The sequence below is a fragment of the Felis catus genome, chromosome B1, assembly GCF_018350175.1.
Source record: "Felis catus isolate Fca126 chromosome B1, F.catus_Fca126_mat1.0, whole genome shotgun sequence".
NCBI classification, from domain to species: Eukaryota; Metazoa; Chordata; class Mammalia; order Carnivora; family Felidae; genus Felis; species Felis catus.
In genome coordinates this window covers 143,837,071-143,860,745 of record NC_058371.1, presented here as the reverse complement: position 1 = coordinate 143,860,745, position 23,675 = coordinate 143,837,071, and the positions used below count along the sequence as shown (strand labels likewise).

The 23,675-nt window shown below is 36.8% G+C and overlaps 1 protein-coding gene across 2 annotated transcripts in view; it reads left to right on the top strand.

Annotated features, from left to right (window-relative positions):
- USO1 (USO1 vesicle transport factor) overlaps nt 1-20,201 on the top strand; it is a 95,154-nt gene extending 74,953 nt beyond the window's left edge. For both annotated transcript variants that reach the window (XM_023253040.2, XM_023253041.2), the window contains 11 exons: nt 5,578-5,688; nt 6,007-6,125; nt 6,476-6,657; nt 6,937-7,058; nt 9,684-9,822; nt 10,797-10,960; nt 11,641-11,730; nt 14,962-15,060; nt 17,123-17,230; nt 18,196-18,411; nt 19,144-20,201. In XM_023253040.2, the coding sequence (XP_023108808.1) occupies nt 5,578-5,688; nt 6,007-6,125; nt 6,476-6,657; nt 6,937-7,058; nt 9,684-9,822; nt 10,797-10,960; nt 11,641-11,730; nt 14,962-15,060; nt 17,123-17,230; nt 18,196-18,411; nt 19,144-19,233 (1,440 nt within the window). In that variant the 3' untranslated portion in view covers nt 19,234-20,201. The remainder of the gene's footprint in view (nt 1-5,577; nt 5,689-6,006; nt 6,126-6,475; nt 6,658-6,936; nt 7,059-9,683; nt 9,823-10,796; nt 10,961-11,640; nt 11,731-14,961; nt 15,061-17,122; nt 17,231-18,195; nt 18,412-19,143) is intronic.
- Nucleotides 20,202-23,675: the final 3,474 nt, after the last annotated feature.

Here is a 23,675-nt window from a genome sequence, read left to right as displayed (position 1 = left end):
GGCAAAAAGGGAGTGTACCTTAATATTTACGTTCATATGTTCAATTGTGCAGTATTGCTAGTAATAACTGAGGTGCTGTTAGGAGTTATATCTTTGTGTATGAGTATGATATGATACATGTTAATAACACAGATATATTCAGCAGTTTTAGCTTCCAGAATCTTTGATACTAGATATTTTAAAAGTATACATGTCAGTCATTTAAAAAGGAGTTTTTGGAGGCACCTGAGAGTAATGCATTACCGCACTAATTTTATACACAGTAAAATTCACAGACTTTAAATGTTCAATTTGATGATTTTTGATGGGTTAATATACTTCTGTAATCACCACCCAAATACAAGATATAAAACATATTTGTAATCTCAGAAAGTTCCATCATGCCCCTTTCTTATTAAATCTCTACTGCCGGAGGCCACTGCTTGAAAGTGAGTCTAATCATAACACTCTAGAACTTCATTTCAGTACTTGAAGAGTAGAAATTTAAAATGTTAGCTTGTCATATTTCTATACACAGTGTAAAATACTACACTTGAAATCCACAAAGTAGGAACAAGAGGAATTATTTAGATAGAAAATAATAAGGAAAACATAATAGTCTATCTTAAAGGTAATTCAGCTTCATTTATTTTGTTTGTGGTTCCATTCCAGCCTGTAAAATCTGTGATTTCTAGTAACTAAACCCTCAGAATGCTCTGAAATTACAATTTCAGCATCCATTTGTTTCTCCACATCTCAGTGGTTCATACACTCTGGAGTGCTAAAGAGATACATACTTTTTCTTGACTTGAACCTATAAACAATCACAAACACACATAAACATATAAACAAAATGAAGAGTTTTATGAAACTATTCTATGAAGTGGTGTGTGGACTTTTTTTTTTTTTTTTTTTTTTAGCTATTCTTGGTGTTTATCTTCTAAAGAATCCATCAGAAGATCAGAGTGCAATGACATAGAATGTTTTGATAGCCTTTAAGGTCTAATCTCTAATTTTATTTTTTGGATGATAGAGCAGCTTCATCAGGATTTTGTTGGGTTGATCTTAACTAACATTTTGTGATTGTACACTGGACAAACACTATAGCATTTTTGCACTCATTAATAGTTTAGTTTCTTTTCATTTTGGAAAGTTTAGAAAAATAAAAAAGTAGAAAGTGGGACTTCTACCCAAAAGTAACTATTGGTTAAATTTCAGTCTTTTTTCTTCTATACTATTTACTTACATAGGGGTGATCATACATTAGATTCCATTGAGTATGCTGCCTCTTTCCTTACAGATATCTTCCATGTTCTTAAACACTAAATAAATATAACTTTATATGGTTGCATAATATTTCACCAAATAAATATACCATTGGTTAGTTAACCATCTCCTTATTTTTGTATACTTATCTTCCATTTTCTTTATTATAAATCATGGTTTGATGAACATCATAATAATACAGTCTGCACAAAAAAGTATTATTACACAGTCCTCACTGTGCATGTTTCCAATAGTCATAGGTTTCTGTTAACCTAGCAAAAAAGCAAGGACCACCTGTATTTCGTTGAGGTTTAAAAAAAAGTTTATCCTAGCAATTTTACTGTTTTTTCCTTTTCCTAGTTCAAACTTTGTTGTGCCATCTACTTTATTTTAAAAAAATTTTTTTAAATCTTTATTTTTGAGAGAGAGAGAATATGAGCAGGGGAGGGCAGAGAGAGGGAGACACGGAATCCTAAGCAGGCTCCAGGCTCCGAGCTGGTAGCACAGAGCCCAACGCGGGGCTCGAACCCACGAACCGTGAGATCATGACCTGAGCCACAGTCGGACGCTCAACTGACTGAGCCACCCAGGCGCCCCTGTGCCATCTATTTTAAATTTGGGGCATTATTCTACTTTTAATACAGTAGTAGGTAGCATAGAATTGTATAACTAGAAGGGATGGTTCATAGTTTATAGCACTCATGAAACACTTATTGTGTACCATGTGCTGTTCTAAGTTCTTTTTTTTTTTTTTTTCAACATTTATTTTATTTTTGGGACAGAGAGAGACAGAGCATGAACGGGGGAGGGGCAGAGAGAGAGGGAGACACAGAATCGGAAACAGGCTCCAGGCTCTGAGCCATCAGCCCAGAGCCCGACGCAGGGCTCGAACTCACGGACCGCGAGATCGTGACCTGGCTGAAGTCGGACGCTTAACCGACTGCGCCACCCAGGCGCCCCTGTTCTAAGTTCTTAATGTGTATTAACCCATTTAATCCACTCCACAACGCTATGAAATGGGTATTAATTATTACTGCTATTGAAGGATAATGATAAAGTTTCAGGATGTTGAGTTTTAGAACCAAGATACAAATCCTGGTATTCAGAGCCTATCCTTGTAACTTCTGTGTTTGAGATTATTTAGTCCAAAGGCCTTGGTTCACTAAATGAGGAAATTGGGGTCCACATAGCATGTTGAACTTCCACAAGGTAGGACAATAGAAGATTTGATTCTTCTAATTCTCAACCAAATGTTTTCACTGACACCACACTGCCACTATTAGAATTAAATTTAGTCCTTTAAAAGTGTGTGTGTGTGTGTGTGTGTGTGTGTGTGTACGTACACACACATACGTACACACACTTTAAAATACATATATACGTATATACATGATTTAGAAATCAAATGTTATAAAAAGTATACAGTAAGAAGTCATGGCCTCACCCCTGTCCTGGGTCCCTGCCTCTTATTTCTTCTGGTGTCTTTGGGTGTTTTTTATGCATATTCACTGTTCTGTTCCTTTTTTTTTCCCTACCTAATCCCATTTTGAACCACTAGCAAAGTGCGAAATAAGATTGCAGTGAGCTATATTCCCCACAGCCTCACCAACAGTGTATTAACAGACTTGTATTTTTGCCAGTCGGTTGAGAGGTGGAAAATATTATCTTAGTTGAGTTTTAATTTGCATTTCTGATTCTAAAAGGTTGAATAGCTTTCTGTATATTTATACACCACTTAAAGTTTTCCCATGAATTCTCATTTCTTATATTTCATATCATCTGCCCATTTTTGTATTGGGTTAAATAATTTCTAATTTTATAGGAACTCATTTTTTATTAAGGAATTCAACCCCTTATCTGTGATAAGTTACAAATACATTTTTCCTGATATATTATTGGTCTTTTGACTTGTTGTTTTGTTTTGGATTTTTTTTTAATTTTTTTTTAATGTTTATTTTTGAGACAGAGGGAGACAGAGCATGAGTGGGAGAGGGGCAGAGAGAGAGGGAGACACAGAATCCAAAGCAGGCTCCAGGCTCTGAGCTGTCAGCACAGAGCCCGATGCGGGGCTCGAACCCATGAACCGTGAGATCATGACCTGAGCCGAAGCCAGACGCTTAACTGACTGAGCCACCCAGGTGCCCCTGTTTTGGATTTTTTTAATGAGACCTTTATCACTTCTACATTTTATATCATACTTTTTAGAAAGGCCTTCCCCACTTGAAGATTTTAACAGACTTACCCATATTTTCATCTCACAGTTTCTGGTTTCATTTTTTGCATTTAAATCTTTGTTCCATTTTTCGTGATGAACAGTATGAGTTATAGATCCTTTGATCTTTTTTTAGATAGCTGCCTAGTTGTCCCAACATTTTGTAAGTCCTCCTGTATCCCACTAATGCTTATATGCTATCTTTTTCATAAACTAATTCCCATTTGTAGATGGATCATCTCTGGACTTTTCATTCTGTCTATCCCTTGATTCCTGTCTATGACCTAGTATCTCCTTGTTGCTCTTTTTCATTTTTTTTTTTTTTTAATTTACAGGGTCTCTAGTCATTCTTGCTTGTTTATTTCTCCATATGAACTTGAGAACCAGATTTTTTTAGTTCTGTGGAGAGAAAAACCTTTTGGTATTTGTGTTTGGATTACATTAATGTAATAAATTTTAAATAGTGTTAGTGTCTTTATGATCTTGAGTTTTTCTGTCTAAAGACATGGTGTCTTTCTATTGATTTAGATCTACTTTTGTGCTCTTTAGAAGTGTTTTTAAATTTTCCTCCTTTAGGTTTTGTAGTTTTGGTTAGGCTCATTCCTGAATACTTTATCTTCTTTTGTTGCCATAGTTTAAGTGGGATGTTTCCATCTGACTCTGACTAGTTTTATTTAACTTTGCTGTTCTTATGCTTCAGTTAGACCCCAAAAGGTATATACGTTTAGAAGAGCCACATTTGAATCTAGTTCCATTTTTGCTTACTCGTATATGAGCCACTGATTTGATAGGATGCCCTTATATATACAACGCAGGTATATTTGGTACGTGCAAATGGTATTCCAAATAGTAATAAATCTTTTATATATACTTAGGGGCAGTCAGTGAAGTATTTTCATTTATTTACTTGAGTAATTAAAGTTCTCTGTGACACATAGTCGATTGAGAATAACTATATATTTTTTAACTTTTAAATTTACTTGGATAACATGAAGATACATCATGGGCATGGTAATGACATAGAGCAAGGAAAGCGTAAGAATAATGCATCATGTAAAAGCCAGATTCATGCTAATTAATGCTTCTTTGGTGGCAAATCACTTTGAAGAAGTCTATTTTGAATTTGTTTAATTAAATATTAAATATACTTGAAAACAGATTATAAAAAGGCCAGGGTATTGACATCAAAGTTCATGAAATTGGAATAGTCTGAATGGTTTTTCAAAACATAATGATGGTTACTTTAAATCTATTCTTTGCCTAGCTTTGAATAATTGTGTTTTGGATATTTTCTGAGACTATGTCAAAGTAATGCATTACTGTGCTAATTTCCACTTGTTACGAACAAGTTTTGTTTTCTTAAACAAAATTATAGGTTATATAATGTAATATGGGCAGTGGCAACATTATAAGCTAAGAGACTGTCCCACATAGGAGATACAAATGTCTTGTATAAAAATTTAGGAAACTGTAATTTTGATGGATGTGCTAGTTTTCAATATTGTCTAACTATAGTTGGCAGCAGTAATAATTAGTGGTTTGGGGCAGTTAGCTAATTTAAATAAATCTTTTTCTTCTTCGTTATGTTTGTGATTCTCATTATTTGGCATGTTGTCAGTGAGTTTGCAACATGGTTTATTATTCTAATGGAATGTGACTAAATAATTCAGGAGATGATTTCTTTTTATTTTTCCTAATATTTTTGAAGAAGGTAGAAATTTCCCTCTCATCAGAAACTTGTTTCTAAAATTCTAATTGGAACATCATAAATTTGCCTGGCAAGTTTATGTTATTATAAAGTGTTTCAGACTGATAAATTTTTTCAAACATTCACATCATGCATCTTCCTTAGCAGACCAGGTTTTTCCACTGATAGTATTTTGGATAACCTGGTATATGTTTATGAACCTGAATCAATTCTAATTTCTGCCTTCTGTTCATTTTGGGAAATATGACCCATAAAGGACAAAAGAATGAATTCTCTTGTTCAGTTTATGTCTAGATTCCTAATACATCTTTTACAAGATGTTAAAGATCTTTTAATGCAAGTGGAGGGGGTCTTAGGGCAACATTAAGTTTAAAAGAAGTAAATGAGATTTCTGCCAACTTGTCTATTGCAGGGAAGCAAAATACAGACAAGAGTTGGGTTACTAATGTTGCTTTGTACCTGGTTAAGCAACTGCCCCATTGCTGTAACGCATTTTCTTCACAATTCAGCCAATGTTCCATTTGTATCCTTTATATTTTAGTAAGATACATGTAAGTATGCTTATTTCTTCCTCTGCATTAGAGGTAGCTCTGTGTTCTAAATATTTGAATTCTCTTCAGCTGTGTTGCAGCTTTTCAAACTGTTATGGTCGTAATGATGTTTGCTTACGCTGTGTGTCTGTGTGTGTGTGTGTCTGTGTGCCATTGTTTGTTTTATGCTTGCCTAGACTATACATAGAATTTTTGTAGAAATTCTTACATGAAATGTATGTCAAATTCAAACTGTAAAATAAAATATGCTAGATATTATGAACCATTAGTTTCCTTAACAAAAATTTCAGCTTACGGGACAAATTGCAGAAAATCTTGGCGAGGAAGAGCAGTTGGTACAAGGCTTATGTGCCCTTCTGTTGGGCATTTCGATTTACTTCAATGATAACTCACTTGAGAGCTACATGAAGTAAGTGGGGGGAAGATGTCAGGGGAAAATGACTGCTCATGCATCAAGTGATAATGATACATTTTTTTCTGCCAAAACATAATGTAGACCAAGCTTTTGTGTTTTGTTATGACTTTTTAAAAAATGTTTATTTATTTATTTATTTTGAGAGAGAGAGTGTGTGTGTGTGTGCACAGGTGTGCAAGGGAGAGGCAGAGAGAGAATCCCGAGCCACATGGGGCTCAGTCTCATAAACCGTGAGATCATGACCTGAGCTGAAATCAAGAGTCAGATGCTATACCGACTGAGCCACTCAGGCGCCCCTTGTTATGACTTTTTTTAAAAGCATCTCAATGTCCTTGTCTCTGTAGAGAGAAGCTAAAACAACTAATAGAGAAGAGGATTGGCAAAGAAAACTTCATAGAGAAACTAGGATTTATTAGCAAACATGAGTTGTATTCCAGAGCATCTCAGAAACCGCAGCCAAACTTCCCCAGTCCAGAATACATGATATTTGATCATGAGTTTACGAAGCTGGTAAAAGAACTTGAAGGTAAGACAAAGTTTATATTGATTTTCATTAGAAAGTGCCTATGATTATTTTGTATACGTATATTCTGGACACATGTAGATTACATGGTAAGCCTAAAAGTAGGGGCTTCTTCCGAGCTCTTGGTCTATAGTTCATTGAAGGACTTTTGGCATTCAGTAAGATTGGAAAGACTATGTCTTCTCTGTCATGCATTCAGGCCATATGTTTTTACTGATTAAGTCTTAATAAAATAACATTTTAAATTTTTAAAATATTTTTTTAATAAGCTTTCTTTTATAGGTGTGATAACTAAGGCTATTTATAAGTCCAGTGAAGAGGATAAAAAAGAAGAAGAAGTGAAGAAAACATTAGAACAGCATGACAGTATTGTGACTCACTACAAAAACATGATTCGAGAGCAAGTATGTATTGACAGATTGTAAACACTTTCTAGGGCACTGATAACTTTTCTACTTTGAGGAAGAGTTTTTCCTGGCATTTCATATACAAGAAGGTACAGAAAGTAGAGCTCATTATTTTCCTAAATAATCTAGAACTACCTGAGTATTCAACAAACTGAGAGCTCATGTTAAGATTGTGCAGGATGTTGTGGATGAAGGCATGAATCAGGCACGTTCCCCTATCACAGTCTCATGGGGAGAGAAAACTATAAATAGGTTTTTGTGACACACATAACGTATTAAGTCTAGTGATACAGATAACTGAAGGTATGTGGCAGCACTGAGAGGCACCTCATTTAGCTAGGTGAGAGCAGGGCCTTGGAGAAAACAGAACATGAGTCCTAAAAGCATAACTAGGAATAAGCTGGGCAAAAGGAGAAATAGGGGAGAGGGGCAGGACGTGTTATTATATGTACTTGGGACACTTGGTGGCTGCACCAAGTAGAAACTTGAAAGGCAAAGTTGGAGGGAGGGAGGTGGTATGGCAGGCATTGGGGAGGGTATTGGGGCATTGATGGTGCCAGTGATGATAATGGTGCTGTTTTTTGTTTATTGTGTTTTGGGTGCTCACAAAGCACATTTTAAACACTGTTCTGCTTAATTTTCATGTCGTCCCTACAACATAATTAATACCTTCATATAAAAATCAATGAGGAATCTAACACTTACAGAATTTAAACTTCTCCAGGGTCACTCAGTGATTGGTGGAACAGAATTCAAAAACATGTGTATTACTGGGACCCTAAAACTCATGCTATGTAGTGTAGAGGGGACAGATCTGAGAAATGTGGTAACCAAAGCAGATGAAACTGGCAGGACCTGGTACTGACTGGATGTATGTGTAGGGAGCATAAAGGGTCGGATACAATCCTTAGAGCTCTGTCTTTCACATCTGAATAGATGATGCTGAGAATAGCAGAAGGAGTTGATTGAGAGTGGAGAGTGATGATGAAAGTCAAAACTGCGTTCTCAGAATCATCAGCTGACATTTTCTCTTCAGAACACCAGAGAATTCCACTCTTGCATTATCTTGAGCACCTTGAACTTTCTATTACATTTCTTCAGAGTGTATTTCTTGTTTCTTTCTCTCATTTAATTCCTCATCATGGTATATACCTTGATTGGAATCCTAAACAGTGCTGCAGTATTACCTGGAAGATGACAGTACTGATGTTATTAAAATGCCAGTGTCATTTAGAAACAATATACTGGTGACAGTCCAGTGAAGCAGGTTGCGCCCTCTGCCCTGCACTGCCCTCCACCCCCTGCTGATTGTACATAGTTGAGACCCGTGTGGCAAGTGCAAGCTTGGGTAGAGCCCTCTAAACGAGAACCGCTGTGTGTTCTTCCCCACAGTCTATATTGTTGAGATTGGAATTCTGAGAAAGAATAAAAATATAGTGGTATATTTAGCACTCAGTCTGAGCTTTTCAGTTTATAAGCAATCAGTAAATTAGAATCTTCTTTGGATGATTCAAACTTAAATCATTAACCCACCCATGGTTATTAGGGTTTCTCATCTATATTTTAGTACAAATATGGAGTCACTTCCAGATGGTAAGATGTAATATCTTTAGAGCAATGGAAAATAAATACTTGGAATGTGATGTTACAGCCTACACTTGGGGCTGATAAATATGGTTAATTTGGAAGAAGAAAAGAGTGATTTGACACAATTACTATAATGACTGTGCTTTAGAAATGTTAATTTTAAATATTCTCATCATTTAAAATGCCATTTGAAAATTAGGCAATAAGCATTAAGAGCTATAAAATATTTATATAAACTGAATGACATTTGAGAATCCATCCTAAGGAAATTCTTCAGAATACAGGGAAATGAAAATATGACTATGATATTTATTGTAATGATAATTATTATCTAGAAAAATGGAAAGCATCCTTGATGTTGCTTTTGAATATAAATTATATTGCATCTACTGATATTGAGTAAACATTAAAAGTTATGATTGCAAAAAACTAGTAATATGGGGAACTTATAATTGAATAGTAAGTAAAAGCTACAGAATGACATGGACTGAGTGTGACAAGTTTAAAACACTTGGATTGGAAAAAAAATTAGAAGAAAATAAAGAAACAGATCATATCCAACTAGTTATATTAGGGTGGTGAGAGTTGGAAGTTCTTTTTTTTTTTTTTTTTTTTTTTTTTTGGTTTTCTAAATGTTCTATTCTAGAAATTATCTTTTACGTTAAAAGTAATATAGGTGCATGTATACATATACTGAGTTTCTTAAATAGTTTGGTATGAATTTCTTAAATGGTTTGATGGACCATAGAATGGAATTTTTAAAATTGACCATTCCCCACCCCAGTAATTGCAGTGAGATTGCAGGCTGTGCTATTGTGCTTATTATTAACGGGGCCTTACTGGAAATTTTATGGTTCTGCTACATGTTAGTTGACCTTTGTGCATACATTAATGGATTACTAATGGTTGAGTGATTCTGGAATTGTTGAGTACTTTAACATCATGACCCAGAATGATCTCTGATTTTTAGTTTGCTCATCTTCTTAATGCTAATTAGTATAAATTTAAACACTTAAATTATGTTTTGTTTTACAGGATCTGCAGCTTGAGGAATTAAAGCAGCAAATTTCTACGTTAAAATGTCAAAATGAACAGCTCCAGACAGCAGTCACACAGCAAGTATCTCAGATTCAGCAACACAAAGATCAGTATAATCTTCTTAAAGTACAGCTAGGTAGGTATAACTGGTTGTAACTGTTGTAGTGTCCTCAAAAGCTGGACTGAATCTAACAGGTTATTCTTGCGGACTAGTCTTTCTCTAATCTTAATCACTATAACAAATGTGTAAATCAGAGTTTATAGCACAGGTTTCTTGGTACCTATTTCAGTATCTTTTCTGTTGATTCTCAGCCTTGGCTGCACATTAGAATATCCTGAGATATTTTTTTTCTTTTTTTAATACCACCAATACTGAGACCCCACTCAAATGTTTGATTTTAATTAGTTGGGTTGGAGCCAAGCATTAATAATTATTACAGGCTTCTGGGTGATTCTGATGTATAGCCAACTGAGCATGACTGCTCTAATCTTTCTGTTTCCTCATCTGCACAATGGAACTGATAATAGCATCTGTGTCGTCTGAGAATCAAATGAATTAATATATAGAATTCTAGTTCAGTGCCTGGCACAGGTAAGTCAAATGCTTATAAATAGCATCATCCTGTAGTGCCTATGATTGGAATGCTAGCTATTTAGAAATACAGTTGTTTTATTTATATGAAGGTGACTAAAATTTTCAGAAAAAATTACCTCTTACTTCCTTTATTTATAACAATAATCTGTCAGTTATTGTAGTCCACATAGAATACTATTCCTTTGCGAAGATTTTAAAAGGGATTTTGTTTTCTTATATTAATTGACCAAATTGGAATTGAAACTACTGTAATTCTTAATTGTAGATCACCAAACCATGCAGTTTAGTCTTAATAAGACTATGCTGTGTTTCTCCCCAGAAACCTGAAAATATCATCACTTCACTATTTTTATCAGTACACTGTTCTGCAAAAATGAAATGTGCTTATTACAAAAGTGCCACCAAAGTAATTGAATTAAGGAAATTTTATATTTTTATATTTAAATCTTCTCATTCAAGAAATGAAAAACCTAAGTTTCATGCTGGCTTTTCAAACTTTATTCCTGTTTTAATAGGAAAAGATAATCCACATCAAGGTTCTTACAGTGACGCGACTCAGATGAATGGCATTCAGCCAGAAGAAGTTGGGAGGTTACGAGAAGAGATAGAAGAATTAAAAAGTAATCAGGAGCTTTTACAAAGCCAGCTGGCTGAAAAGGACTCTCTGATTGAAAATTTGGTGAGTAAATGTTAAAAAAATTTTAAGAGGTCAAGAGCAATTCTCATTATCCTGTTTGTTTATTTTTCTGGATCCTTTAAGCCAAAATATCATCATAAGGCTTTAAGAATATGAGCTTTGGGGGGGGGGGGGGGTTCCTGGCCGGCTCAGTTGGTAGAACATGCTCTCAGAGCCATGAGTTTGAGCCCCACATTCAGCATAGAGTTTACGTTTAAAAAATTAGATTATGAGCTTTGGTGTCAAACTGTCTAAAGCTTCAGCACTCCCTAGCTCATTGAATTTAAGCAACTTAGTTAACCTCTTTAAACTTTTTTACTGATCTGTAAATTGGTAGTGGTCATATCTGTTTTGGTGTTGAGAGAATTAAATGAGCTACTGTGTATAAAGCTGTTTTAATACATGGAAATCACTTAATAAATACTTGTGTTTATGCTCTTTCTCCATATAACTTCAGATAAGTGCTTAGATTTAATAATTACTTGGTATAAGTATAAATTTATTAGCTATTGTAGACAGCGTGTGCTAGGTTGAAATTTTATCTTGGATATAAAAACTAAAATGTTGATGTGAAATTTTTGGTAAGCCTCTGTAAGGCATAGCTTATACGTGTATAGTTCTGTTTTGTTTCCTATCTCTTTAGACTAAATTTATTTCATAGTTTATTTCTATGGTATTTGTAGAAATCTTCCCAAGCATCACCTGGCACAAATGAACAGTCTTCAGCAACAGCTTCTGCTCAAGATTCTGAACAAATTGCAGAATTAAAACAGGTAATTTTTTGGCTTGATCCAAGTTCTATTTTGTGTTGGTTTAATTATAATAGAGTAACAGCTCTGTAGTTTCACTAATCTAGAACTACTTTTGCTAATGTAAGCAAAATTTGATAGTGAAGATAGTTATTTGAAAGTCCAAGAGCTTTTTAAATTATATGGTAATTGGGGGCACCTGGGTGGCTCAGTCAAGCATCTAAGTCTTGATTTCAGCTTGATTTCTCACAGTTCATGAGATCATGAGATCAAGCTCCGTGTCACGCTCTGCGCTGATAGCATGGAGCCTGCTTAGGATTCTCTGTCTCCCTCTCTCTCTGCCCCTCCCCAGCTCTTTCTGTATCAAAATAAATAAATAAACGTAAAAAATATCGTATGGTAATGGTATTTTGCTTTTTGTTAAGTGTTTTTATTTTTTAATTGTGTTCTTTTTAACAGATCTGAATATCTCACCCTGGTTATTTGTAGATTATCAGTGACCTAACAATTAAGGAAAATTTAAGTGTATTTATAAGCTGCAAATAAGAAGATATAAAATCTTATGCCCAATTTTCATTTACTATTGACCATGACAGTTGCATACTTGAATGTATTCAGTGTTTAGACCATTTTCTCCAGAAAAAGGTTGGTTTTTAGAGTTAGAAAGGGAATAAACTTGTGTATATCTCAGATGACTAGCTAAAAAAAGAAAAACAAAAATTTTCTGCTAGAGTAATTTATAATATCTAGAAAAGCAAATTAAACTTTTTCCTACTTGGTTATCGTAATATTTATAATTCTAGTATAGGGGCGCCTGGGTGGCTCAGTTGGTTAAGCATCTAATTCTTGATTTTGGCTTAGGTCCTGATCTCATGGTTCGTGAGATCGAGCCTCTTTTTGGGCTCCAGCCAGGAGCCTGCTAGGGATTCTCTCTCTCCCTCTTTCTCTGCCCCTCCCCTACTTGTGCACACACACTCTCTCTCAAAATAAATAAACTTAAAAAAAAAAAAATGAAAGTAGGTATGCAGATCTAACTTTATTAATAGAATATAGAATATTAAATATATTTGTTTAATAAGAACTAGAAAAGGGAGAAAGGAATTACTTATGTATAGAATTAAATATTGGAAGAAAAGTCTAGAAAAGTATCAGATTGCTCCTTAGTATACTATCCCTAAACAAGTTGAGTTTTTTCCTTTTAAATTTTTCTTTCTTTCCTCTTTTTTATTCTATCCTACCCTTCTTCCTTCCTTTCTTATAAAAATAATGTATGTTTCTTTTGTTTCTTTTAAAAAAACAAAAAGTAAGTCTAAAGGAAGAAGTCAACGGTCCAGACAACCTAAATTCACTTCCTTCTCCTCTACTAGTCATCTGGTCCTAGCCCACTGACATGGCTGATCCAAGAGAGGAGTGACCGTACACAGAGAAACTGTGTCATATTTTGATAATATCCATGTACCCCAGAGTAGATTCTACAGTCAGGCTTTAAAAATAATAATAATAATTTGTCATTAAGGATTTACAATATTTACAATATTTGTCCACAGTGTTTTATTCTTGTGAGGAAAATTAATATACTGTTTGGGTTTTATTAAGTCTACCTACACTAGAGCTATATTAAAATTAAAGGGAATTAGTTATTAATAAATGATCTTAGTTTATAAATCCCAAGTAAAAATTTTTACTCTTTGTGTTTCCCAGTGAAACTTTAGCTAGATATTTCTGTGTGTTGTTGGCACAGAGCCTGACGTGGGGTTCAATTTCACGAACCATGAGACCATGACCTGAGCCAAAATCAAGAGTTGGACACTTAACCGACTGAGCCACCCAGGCACCCCCTTTCTGCAATTTATTTTCTTTTTCAATTTTACATTGTTAAAAAGGATACATATTTTTAAAAGATATATTTTAAATTACAGTTTTGTTTCTTTTTTTGACAGTTTTGTTTCTTACATAGTAAAATACTATATAAAAAGAAAACCAAAGTTGTCCATAATCTTAGTGTCTATGTAACTCATTTATTTAACTGAAAAAAAAAAATCCAAGGAAAGCCACATATGTACATGGTAGAAAGGTTTAAGAGAATAAATTAGCTTTTTACATGACAGCATCCCGCCACTTACCCAACGTCTACAGATGTTGCCAAATATTGTGAGGGGGCTTCCCTTCTTTGAGAACCATGGTTATAATCGCCTTTCTTTCCCTGTGCATTTCTGGTGGGGAGAGGGCAAGAAAGTTGGGAATTTCATTATTAATGACATGTAAACTTTGAATTAATTCCCTCCTCTTCACTACAATACTGACTTCTTTCATCTATCTTTTGTGGTCCGGAGTCTAAAAATATCCTATTTTCCCTTTGCAAATAATAAACCCCTAGTCTTTGGCCAAGAGAAGAACAGTTGCTTGATACATGAGATTGGGACGGGGCTCTGGTGGTCTTCCTAAGCAGACTTTGAACCAGTCCCACTGTTTGGTTTTTTGTTTTTTGTTTTGTTTGTTTTTAATGTCCATTCATTTTTTGAGAGAGAGAGAGCACAGGGGAGGGGCAGAGAGAGAGGGAGACGCTGAATCTGAAGCAGGCTTCAGGCTCCAAGCTGTCAGCACAGAATCCGACGCGGGGCTCGAACTCGAGAACCTCTATGTCACGACCTGAGCCAAAGTTGGACACTCAACCAAAGTGAGCCACCCAGGCACGGCTCAACCAGCCCTGCTGGTTTTGACCCCATTTTTACCCACACTTCCAGAGATATCTGATGGTACCAGTTCCCAAGCCTTTAACAGTTGTGCCTTGTAAGTCAGGTAGCAGCTGGGCTTTTCTCAAGTGTCAGTTAAGTTGTCTTTCTCAGGTGTGCTGCGTCAGATACCACTGTCATTTGTTTACTGAAATTCCTCAATTTTATTGCTCTTTTTTCTTTCATTCTCTTTCACCTTGTGCGTTTCTCCCTCCCTCTCTTCCTTTTATCCATCCTTCCTTCCTCCCTTCCTTCCTCTTTCCCTTCATCCTCTACTTTGTGATTTTTTACATGGACTCTCAGGAGAAGTCAGAGGTGAATATGTATCACAAACTTGCTTAATTCTCTAGCTTGACGCCAAAGTTCAAGAATGGTTTTTTAGAATTAGATTTTCAAACTTGGAAGTTGTGATTTTAGAAAGGTCAAGAAAGGAAATAATTTTAAATTTCTTTCTGTAACTAGATATTTCCTTGATGCAATTAATGCTATTTAATGTTACAACTCAACTATTTTTGTCTCTTAGGAACTGGCAACATTAAAGTCTCAGTTAAACTCACAATCTGTGGAGATCACCAAACTGCAGACAGAAAAGCAGGAGCTGTTACAGAAAACAGAAACATTTGTGAGTTAATTATTACTTTTTTTTTTTTCCCTGAAAAATAGTTAACACAAGGTTAGGATGTTATTTCTCAGCCACTATGTAAAAGAAGCAAATGTGTCAGACTGCACCTTCCCTTTTAGGTTGCTTACTAGCCAGAGTTCTGGTCACATAGGCTTCTTGGCCATGGTGACAGCCATATTAGAGTCAAACTCACCAGATCAGTATAATCCATTATTTGATGGTTCATTTTGCTGGTATTTTATATTTTATCCCATCTGTGTCCCCTTCAGTCCAAGCTGACAGGTTTTCTGCTGGCATAAAATTCTTAAAAACCCCATGCAATACACAGGGATCCAAGCCATTGGATAAGAAGGCCCTCCGGATCCTTCCTAGATAATCGCATCTCTATTTCAGCTTCTGCTCAAATGGTTGATTGGGTCCATGAGTCACAAAAGTAACTTCTTTACAAATGGGAGTCCAGCCACATCCTTGATATTTCAGCACAACACACTTTGTCATTTATTGCAATAGGGATAGGCTATTTTCTAAATCTTCACGTTCTGATCCCTTTTGCTTAACAGTTCCTTCTGAAATGTATCTCTCTCGGGGAGCCTGGGTGGCTTAGTCAATTGACTCTTGATTTTGGCTCAGACCATGATCCCAGAGTTGTGGGATCGAGCCCCATGTCAGGCTCGTTCTTTCTCTCTCTCTCCCTCCCTCCCTCCCTCCCTCCCTCCCTCTCCACCACCCCCCCCCCCCCCCCGCCCCCCCCCCCCCGCCCCACTGCCCCTCTCCCCTGCTCGCATATTCTCTAAGATTAAAAAAAAAATGTATCTCCTGTCACATTTTACTGTAAGCAGCAAGGAGAAACCAGGCCATGCCTTTCTTTAACACTTTGCTTAGAAATCTCCATGAAATATCCAAGTTCATCACTTACAAATTCTACTTTCTACAAAGCACTAAAACATAATTCAGCCAGTTTCTTTGCCGCTTTATAACAAGGATCTCTTTCTTCTACTTTCCAGTAACATGTTCTTCATTTCCATCTCAGGCAAACAACCTTTCCATCCGTATTTCTACCAATATCCTATTCACGGTGATGTTTTCTCCAAGGCCATAGAAGCTTTCTCCCTAGTTCCCCTTTCTTTCTGAGCCCTCACCAGAATTGCCCTTAATGTCCATATTTCTAGTGACAGTCTCTTTGGGGCAGTTCAGGCTTTGTCTGACATGTATCTCAAAACTCTTCTAGCTGCTACCAGTTCTGAAGACCCTTCCACATTTTTCAGGTATTTGTTACATCAGCACCCTCCTTCCCAGTACTTTAAAAGAAAAAAAAAAAAAAAAAAAAAAAAAAAAAAGGTGGCGAAAGATTAGAAAACTATCATTTAATGGGGCACCTGGGTGGCTCAGTTGGTTAAGCATCCGACTCTTGATTTAGGCTCAGGTCGTGAGTCATGATCTCATGGTTCGTGGGTGAGAGCCCTGTGTCAGGCTTTGCACCGACAGCACAGAGCCTGCTTGGGATTCTCTGTCTGCCCCGACCCCTGCTCTACCTCTCAAAAATAAATAAATAAACACTAAAAAAAAAAAACCACTATGATTTAAGAATATTTCCTATTAGCACTTAAGAAAATCTTAGCATTTTACCAATTTATGTCATTTAGCTCTCTTTCCTCACCTGTCTCTCTGAGAAGATAATGTGGACTTAACTTCTAGAAATTTCCTGAGGAAAGGGCTTTGAAAATTTTTCTCTGCCTATTAAATGCTATGTTATAGCTATAGTCTGACCTTGAGGCTGCTTAACCCAGCTCTTCTCATGCTCCATGGAGGTCCAGTGCTGCACCCGATCCTGACCCAGCCTCCTGCTCTGCTGTAGGGACTGCTGGTCTTTCCGGGGAGAGCGCTTCAGTGCGTGTCAGTATACATAAGGAATTCTACAGTTCTGCAGTACAGGAATTGTATTTCTGCTATTGGGCATAGTTTCAAAATAGCGAGAAAATTAAATAACCTTTGGAATTGCCTGTTGCCTGTAACTTTAAAGGAACCTTCCCCTCCCCCACCCCCCGCCAATTTCTACTTTCAGGCAAAACCAGCCCCTGTACCAGGAGAGAGTGAAGCTGTAGCAGCTGCAAAGACGACGGACGTGGAAGGAAGACTATCAGCATTATTACAGGAAACGAAAGAATTAAAGGTTGCTTTTTGGTGAAACTCTTATTTGTTGCGTATTCTAGGAAATGACTCCAGGAAATTTGATTGTATTTCATTTAACGTCCCCAATTCTTCGATTTATGAGGAAAGCTAATGGGGTATAATTTTATCTCACAGCATGGCCATTGCTATTTGGATGAGTAAAGATGGCACAAGTGAAGCCTTTTTAAATGCCATTTCAAATGATGACATCATATATATAAAGTAAGACTGTATATGATGTACTTTGAAAGTGGAAATCATTTAAAGTTTAGTTTTCTTGTCAATGTCTAATCACAATAAGAAATAAAGAGCACAGCTTGGGCTAAAACCCAAGCCGCATGTGGGCTTCCCTTCAAGCTAAGGACACGGGCACATTAAATCCTGCCAGCCTATTTAGTGTGACAGAGAAATCAGAATAAATAACATAAAGAGAGGAATGAGGTAGAAATAATAAAACTAAAAGGGAATTTTTTATTCATATAAAAAAATGCAAAAGGGAAGGTAATGTGTGATTGTGCCTTTTGGATAGTGATCAAATTTATCTTTAAGCTGTAGATTGTATGCATGAAGTTGGGCTAAAAAAATTTTTAACCTGAGTTCTAATTTCTGATGCTGATCAGGCCTCTGCTGTAAAATGTTTTGTGTCTTTATTCTTACAATTATCTGAAATGGTATTATCTCTTAGGATTTTTGAAAAACAGCTCGTTAAAACTAGTTTTTGGATATTAAACTGTATCTCATCATAATAACCATCTTTGATGTATATAGCCTAACATAAATTCTCTTGTTACTGGATGAGTGTGTGTGTGTGTGTGTTCTATTCCTAAAATCTCCACCGCCAAACTCCTCAGATCATCACAGAAAGAATGAACCTAAAAAAAGAAAAAGAATGAGCCTATTTGTTAAAAATCCTGTGAGAATGAATGCTAATCTTAGATCAGTTGATTTTCACCTTTCTTTTCCCAGAATGAAATTAAAGCTTTGTCTGAGGAAAGAGCTGCTATTAAAGAGCAGCTGGATGCATCTAACAGCACCATTGCCATTTTACAAAATGAGAAAAACAAACTTGAGGTGGATGTTACAGATTCTAAAAAAGAGCAAGATGATCTGTTGGTGCTGTTGGCTGATCAGGATCAGAAAATATTTTCATTAAAGAATAAACTCAAGGAACTTGGTCACCCGGTAAGATTGAAATCTTTCCAAAAATTATATCTGTACATACATCTGTATATATGTATGTATTTTTTTAAGTTTATTTATTCTGAGAGAGAGAGAGAGACCATGTACAAGCAGGGGAAGGCAGAGAGGAGAGACAGAATCCCCAAGCAGGCTCCACACTATCAGCACAGAGCCTGATGCAAGGCTTGAACTCACAAACTGTGAGATCATGACCTGAACCAAAATCAATAGTCGGATGCTTAACTGACTGTGCCACCTAGGTGCCCCTATAATATATTTTTAAAAATTGTACTGTAGCATGGAAGTGTTGTGCCTAGATATCCATTATTACAGGTGTAAATATGTAGGTACATGAATGAGGTATCATCTGCATTGCTTTCCTGGTGTTCAGTGAATTGATGTAAACCATACAGGCACAGTTTCCAGTATTTGTTAACTGGCTGTCTTTTGGGCTTTGAGCCTAGTAATGAATTGATTTGGTCCTGTGGTCATAAGACTCTCATTATCCAGATGTGCCATTCTCTTTTGTCATGTTTGGTCCAGATTTGTGTGTGGACAGGTATGACCTGTTAAGCTGTATATCTCCTCTCATAGCATCATCATCAAGGAAATCAGATGGCTTGTAATCTGCTACAGTTACTGGAATAAAGAATTTATCAAGTGGTACGTGTCATTACATGTTGAAAATGAAGTGAACAAATCTTAACAGTGTTCAAATGTACATATTCCCTTTAGGTTGAAGAAGAGGATGAACTTGAATCCGGAGACCAGGATGATGAGGAAGACGAAGATGAAGATAATGGCAAGGACCAGGGTCCTATCTAGCTTTAAATCTCTAGGAATGGTAGAGACTATATTGTAACTTTGAAGATGGAGTCTTAAGACAGTGCTTTGGTTTGCCTCCACAGAAAATAAAGATTTAGAAACCCAAATGGAAAATACTCACTAATAAGACTATTGATGTATTTTTTAATGATGCCACCCATGTTGAACACCCTAAAACTAACTTCCTGCAGAACACACATCTTTTATTGAAATTCATCTGAATTGTTCCGAATGATAATTTGCGAAGAGCTTCAGACACTAAAAATACACCATTTTAAAGCATGTGGTGGCAGTGCTATTTGCCTTAGTTTATTGGTTGTTTACCTATGTTCTGTATTAGTCTATTATTTTCACTTTTCAGAGTACGTGACTTTAAGTACTAACACATTCGATTTAATGTGTATTGGAATCATTGTTTCTAAATTCAGCATTGGGCTTCTTAGCTAATGATTTCCCTTTAAAGAAATGGATTTACTGAAAGGCAAGATAGCATGGGCTGGGGCATAATATAGATCGTCAGCCCTCCATCCAATGTGACTCCTAAGATGGGCAGGATAGGACAGTTTAGAATGAGTGCCTTGACACCTGATATGGCTGCACTCTGTATTGTTTTTCAGGGAAGACACGGAAGGATACTGACACTCACAGATGAGGAGGGTGTTTCTCAGAACGTTTTGCAACAGTGTATTAGCATGCTGTTGGGTTGGGTTGGGTTGGGTTTTATTTTAAGCTAAACTTTAAAACATCACAAAATAACAGCTCATACAACTCAGATTTAGTAGTATTGTCTGATTATCATAAAACATAGTATGGTCCTAGTTTTAAAAAGACCCAAACTATGATTTATATAATTTATTGGCATTTTTGCTGAATAGGTTTAAGTCAGATAATAGATTTTTAAAAAGCAAATGAAGCAATGTGTCAAAATTTAATGTTTCATAATAAAAATAGAGACTATGTTCACTTAATCCCTGGTCATGGTTCCCTTTTTTAGATTTTGAGGAAAGTATTTTATTCTTAATAAAAGTTGGAGCAGGTGGAAGTGGTAAGAGGAATTCTCTTACTAAAAGTACGTTATAACTGAGGAGTCTCACTGTTCAGAACTAATGAGGATTCTGTAAGACGAGGTACTAATTGAAGCAGAAGCAGAAGAGGTTGGAGAAGGGTTTGGATATTTCTAAATTGACACTGGAGTTCTTTGCAATGATTTCCATTTAAAGAAGGAGGTTTACTTAAAGGCAAGACGGCAAGAGTTGGGGGATAACGTGATTCATCTGCCTCCTGACCTCAGGAATAGTTTGAGCAGTACACTAAGGGGCACAGTCTTTTGAAAGAGGAGAAGTGTCTTCCTGTGTCCTGAAAAGGGAGATGGCTGTGTGATACAGAGCACCTGAGAGGGCCCCACTGTGCTTCTTACCCCTTGCCATCCGAGAACCACATGACTATTACTGGACCATAAAATCTTCCTAAAGTTGACACCACGAAAGGAACAAATGGTTAATGACTGTATTTCACGCTTTTGTTACAAGGATAAAGAAAAATAGGTCAGGAGTATGAATAAGACTTCTATAGATAACAATACCAAAGATCTTCAAAAAGAAACCTCTGCAAAATCAGTGATCGTTTACCAAAATTCAGTCATTCAGGCAGGCCCGGAGTAGAGAAGATGCGTGGAGGCTTCGTAGCAGTTTAGACTGGAGCCCAAAGGGATATCTTCCTAACTGTAGCCACAGTTTTTTTTGCCTGGATTGCTTCTAGAGCCTTCTAAAGTGTCTGCCTCCAGGCTGGTTGTTGCCTCTCTACCCCTCACTCCCGCCATCCTCTCTTTTACACTTTCCAAAATGGAGAAAAGACCACAGTCGTCTACTGTCACAGCCCTTTGCCAGGTGGATAAGCCCCTCTGTACTCTGCTGCTCGCTAAATTTCCCTTTGAGTATATTTTACAATCACACAAAGATATTTGCTGCTTTTTCATTTCTAACTGTGCTTTTGCACATGTTCTCTCCCCCGCCCATGTGCGAGCCCACTCAGTAAAGACAGTTTCCATGTACAGAGAGCTACAGTAGTGGAGCATTTGTCATAAAGTGCAACACACTTTTGTCCTGATGGCTTGAAATTTTATTCAAGTGTGGCGTATACCTCTAGCGCCTCTGAAAGAAAAGAATAGTCACCCAAAGTTACTATAAGAGATAAAGTAACTACTCACATTTGACAGGTTTAAGTTACTAGTCTGAAATTCTGCTGATAGAATATCAAAGCCTTAAGTTTCAAAGTTTTGTTGCGGCCAGGTAAGGGCTGCATAATGCTCATTAAAACCAAAAATCTGTACCATTAGAGCAAAATTCATTGACTCACTCAATGAATTTGAGTGTGTAACGTGCTGGGTACCTCTGCAGGCACCAGGGATATAGCAGTGAATAAGGCGAAGTCCCTTTCCCATATAACTTACATTATGGAGGAGTCAACGGCAGTAAACAAGTACCTAAGACAGTGTCAAGTGCTGTGTAGCTTCCTGAAAGGAGTTTGCATTTTCTTCTGAGTTTGATGGGAAGCCAGAGGAGTGATCAGGTCTGACTTCTGGTTCGTAGATTACGCTCTGTCGCAAACTGCCTGTGGAAGGAGACCATTGCCCCTGTCTAAGCAAGAGCAGGCTACGTGGTAGGAGTGGAGGTATCTAAAGCGGTAGGATTCGGCATATGTTTTACAGGTAGGGCTGAGAGGACTTGTTGAATTGCATGTGTGGGGAGCAGGGGCGTAAGAGAAGTCAAGAGTAACCCCCAGAGAAAGGTGGTGGCTCTTGCTGAGCTCAAGAACACTGGAGGAGCCAGTTTCGAGTGCTGATCCAGAATTGTGTTCTGAGGCTTGCTAAATCTGAGACACACAAGTAGATAGATTTATACAAGTAGATGGGTTGTATCAGATGGATAGAGAAATTTGGAGTTCATTAGGACTGCAAAAATAGCATATGGATGATATTTAAGTCCATCCAGCAGGATAAGTTCTTGGAGGGGATGAGTGTAGAGAGAAGGCAGCCAAGAGCTGAGGCTTTGGGCCACTCAGTCTTTAGTGGTAAGGAAGGAATCTTTAATGTTCGGTACACTGTGTGGTAATCTTAACCCAGAGCAAATCTGAGCCTTGGAACTAAAGGGAAAACTGAGAAAGCTGTGAGCTTTAAATTGATTTCCTACTGTCTTTTGGAAAATAAAAACTTAATTCATTTCAGAACTGCTTTGAGACATTCTGTTGATGCAGAAATCTGCCCTGCTAACCAAATAGAAGATAAGTATCCGAAAATATTTCTTTAATTGCATTATATCATTTGAAAGGTGTGTGTTTGTTTTTTAATGCACGTTATTTTATCAGATTGCCCCCTTAGTGGATTATTGACTTGCCTCCCTACCAGAAACCCTGAAGAGAAGTGATAGTTCCAATTTTTCTGTCTACAACTCAGAAACTTTAGGATTTTCTGTAATCTTTCAAAATGCAAATTAAGCCAGTTCCAATTTTTCTGTCTACAACTCAGAAACTTTAGGATTTTCTGTAATCTTTCAAAATGCAAATTAAGCCAGAGGGAAAACATTAAGGTGTGACACATATATCTATCTTAAGATGTGGTTTCCCTTCCTGCAAATTAACTAATTTTGTCTAGACAGAGGTTTTCTCCATACACACCATAAGCAATTGTGACCAGTTGTTTTAGCTTGAAAAAAACTTTTACACTCTGACCTTGGTACAATTACATACTACTTTTGATTTCACTCACTGCAACACAAGACCACTCTGTAATTACATTTTTCCACCTATGAGGGTGTAAACACATGAATTTCTAATACCGGATTTACTACTCATTTTCCAGTTCTGGCTTTTAATTCTAGATTTACTCAAATAAATATATTAAATAAATAAGTACATATATATACAAATTTATTCTCTAAATCTAGAGAAATGCGTATAGTGGTGAAGCTTGCCATTTTGTGGCTCCTCGCTTAAAGTTTTTTCACTTTCTCTGTGACATTTCATGCTTCTCCTGCCCCTGTCAAACAGCTTGTTTCCTCATCACAGAGACAGTGAGACAGATGCCAGTTAGTTGCTGTGGTGGCCTTTGGGTGCACTTTCTGTCAGCATGTTTAAAAGTAGGATGCGCTGAATAAAAGCTTAAGTATTACTTAGGTTTCTGTACCACATTACAAATTACCACAAATTTAGCAACTTAAAAACCACACACATCACCTCACAGTCTTTGGGTCAAGAGTCTGGACATAGCTTAACAGGGTCCTCTGCTCTGGATCACAAGGCTGCGATCAGGGTTCTGCCAGGCTGTGTTCTCATCCGCAGGCTCCCCTGGGGGTGGGGAGAACCGGCTTCCAAAGCTCATTCACATTGATGGTAGAATTCATGTCTTTATAGCTATAGAACTGATGGCTTCAGTTTCTTGCTGGGCA